At 41.5% G+C, this 3,330-nt stretch overlaps 1 protein-coding gene across 1 annotated transcript; it reads left to right on the top strand.

Moving 5' to 3' along the window:
- Positions 1-402: 402 nt before the first annotated feature.
- LOC121938162 (forkhead box protein J3-like) lies at positions 403-3,207 on the top strand (the record flags this gene model as incomplete). The annotated part of the gene is made up of 2 exons (XM_042481441.1): positions 403-502; positions 2,926-3,207. Coding segments are annotated over exons 1-2 (382 nt in total), but the record flags the coding sequence as incomplete, so codon positions are not given.
- Between the last annotated feature and the right edge of the window lie 123 nt (positions 3,208-3,330).

Here is a 3,330-nt window from a genome sequence, read left to right as displayed (position 1 = left end):
AAAAAAATTGTAAACTGTGAAGTAATTTATCAAGAAAAACACCAAATATCATCTAGTTCTAGGTCCTCAAATGTGACATTTTTGCTGCCTTTATTTTTTATATAACAGTCAACTAAATATATCTGAGTTTGGAGTGATAGTCAGACAAAACAAACCGTACGGAGATTTCATCTTGGGCTCTGGGTAAATGTAATGTCCACAATTTCCAAGGGACTGAACAACAAATCAAAAAAAATATTTATATCAATTCATTTGGTATTCACAAAATTCACAACCACATAAAAACAAAGTAAATAAATAGATATGTTCTTGAAACTAAAAATGACAACAAAACATACACGCAAAACAACAGAAGACTAACACTGAGAAAAAGTCATTATGTATGTATGCTCTCTTACAGGCATGTCATCAGACTGGTACCCCAACCTGGACTGGCTGAAGGAGAGCTGCCGCATTGCTACCAGCTACAACTGGGCTGACGTAGACCTCTCCCCATTTCAAGGTAACACACACACACCCACACTCACACACACACATCGAGTGCTAAGAGTCTTGGTGCCATCAGTGTGAACTGCATTTGAAATGAGCATTGATAAAGCCGTCTGCTGCAGCCTGTTTCAACACAGTGAGAATTGATAAAATGCTTATTATGCCGATCAGTTACTTTGATTAAACCATTATGATTCCTCTGTGCGCTTTCATATACACTCGCCCTTGAGGCACAATATTATATCATCCAGTGTTGTAATAGTACTGGGCTAATAAAAGTCATTATCCTGCATCTGAGAGGTTGCCCTCTCTGTTTCTATCTGTCTGTCTGTCTGTCTGTCTCTCTCTCTCTCTCTCTCTCATGCACACACACACACACACACACACACACACACACACACACGCCATCTCCCTCCCTCCCAATTGTATGATGTGAATAATCCAATTAGGCCCCGGCTCAGTAACAGCCTCTTATCACGGTCAGTGCACAAAGCCGGCAACGTCCACACACGATGGATGACGACGGCTGGTCTTATAACACACGGGCCCCGCTGCCTCTCTCCCTTTCTCTCACTCTCTCTCCTCCTGCAGCGCTTGACCTCCCTCACACCGTCGTAATGCCATCCTCCACCGTCTCCAAAGAGCAGGGACCGAGCCTCTCGTCTCTGTCACAGCCGAACACAACCCGTATGAATTACATTTTGGGAAATATCATACGGCAGGTTGTTGAATAGAAGCTTAGGTGTTTCTTTGTTTGAGGAAAAGGAGGTGTGATAAGTTCAGGGTCTCGTTCTGCATCGCCAAATGTGAACAGGCATGTTGTCAGAAGACTGATGGTCCGTGACTTGTAATTAAGGTGGAACTATAGTGACAGTTAAAATTATAGAGGGGATTTTTATCTTGGATGTGACTTCACAATGATATATGGTACATATAATTTATTTCGCATTTGTTGGATATTAATTACATATGATTTTCTGAAGTTTTGCTCTGGGGTGCTTTGAGTGTTTGTCTGGATTTAGACATTTCAGACAAGGAATGAATGCTGCATTGTTTGTCTAATGTAAAGAAAATGTAACTGTCAAAGCACAATATGAGTCAAGATGGTATAAGTGTGGATCTCATTCATGAATGAGTGCATACTCTATTTTCTATTTACAACAGTGAGTGTGTTAGCCTCGTATTTCTTCTCATTTTTTTCCCAACACATCTTCAAAGGACCCAATAACTGGCAACTGGCAAATGACTGTAATGGAGTAAAGTAGAACTTTCTACCATGAAAATACACTAATACAATTTTCTGAACATAATCAGACATGTTACAGCAACAATATGATCCCAAATTAAGGAGAGATTAACAACATGTGCAACCAAGATTACATGTTTCCTTGAAGTTAGCATGTAGCTACATGTAGCTACATGTAGCTACTGGCTACACAACCAAAGCACTTGCAAGATGACCATATCAAGAAATGTTGCTCAAGCTGATATCCAATTGTTTCAAAAGCAGAAAAAACTGAAGCAGAGCATTCAGAACAGTATGAAGCCTCTGGTATTTTTTTACAGGGACTACTTTTCTATACACATACTTTATCATTTGAAACTTTGGCCATGTTTAATATAAAGATCTGGCTTTTTAATGCAACGGGAATGCGTATCATTAGCATTTACACTTGGGTCAAATGACTCCACAGCATTTGCGGGTGTTTATCACCTCTGGCTCTGATCGGCTTTGATGGAAACGGAGGTGAACGCACTACTTTCAGCTCCTTAACCGGCGAGATACAATGAGGCGCAGCCGCTAATTACTGTTCTTCTCCTCCTGAGAAGCGCTAAAACATCGATCCAAAGTAGTCCGCATCAAGCTTGAAAGAGAGACTGAATAAGTAAGAGACATATAAAGAGAAGTAACCACCGTTAAGTTTTTACAGGCCTTTGTCAATGCTGCTCTCTACTGTTTACCAGTCACAAACTCCCTTACACACACACACACACACACACACACACACACACACACACACACATACACACACACACTCAAGGCACACTCAAGGCACACTCCTTTGCTGCAGAGCTGTACATACAGCTCTTGTCTATTGGTAATGGGAATGCAGTCTATAGCCTATTATTAGCAGGTTTACCCGTGTTTGAAAAAACCTGCGTGCATACACAAATTTCTTTGTGGGAAAGGGGGTAAGAGAAAATAAGTGAATGTATAATCATTAGATTATTAGATAATAACTGTAATATATCTCCAGTGAACATTTGTAACGGGCAAATATCGCATATGAAATATTCAACAATAGAAACAAAAGTTGGATACATTTAGAATATTAGATATTACGAAAGGTTTTATGTAACATTGAAGCACCTTATGTGACACATGTGGAACATTCAGGTCCATCTTTGCCTCCTCCTCCTCTGTGTGTCTGCCAGGTCTGAAGGAGAGCATGCGGCAGGCTGAGCTCAACAACTGGTCACTGGATGCTGCCCAGATGGCCGACCTATGTTCCTCCATTAACCAGTTCTTCACAGCCACGGGGGTCATCCCTCCTCAGGGCGCCGCCCACCCACAACCTCAGGTCCAACACCCGACACCACCAGGAGCACCACAGCACCCGGCTCAGCCGCACGGGGCGATGCACCCAAAGGCCAGCCAGCACAATCAGCACGCGCAACACAACCAACACAACCAACATAACCAACACATCAGCACGGGTCTGTATATAGAGCAGCGTTTTCCTCAGATGTTACTGCAAGATACAGTTTTTTTTGTTTTAAACAAAAGGTATACTATATATGTGTGTATGTGTATATATGTGTATATATGTGTATATATGT

This window comes from Plectropomus leopardus, unplaced genomic scaffold (genome assembly GCF_008729295.1).
Source record: "Plectropomus leopardus isolate mb unplaced genomic scaffold, YSFRI_Pleo_2.0 unplaced_scaffold28677, whole genome shotgun sequence".
NCBI lineage: Eukaryota > Metazoa > Chordata > Actinopteri > Perciformes > Serranidae > Plectropomus > Plectropomus leopardus.
This window is presented reverse-complemented; position numbering and strand designations above follow the sequence as displayed.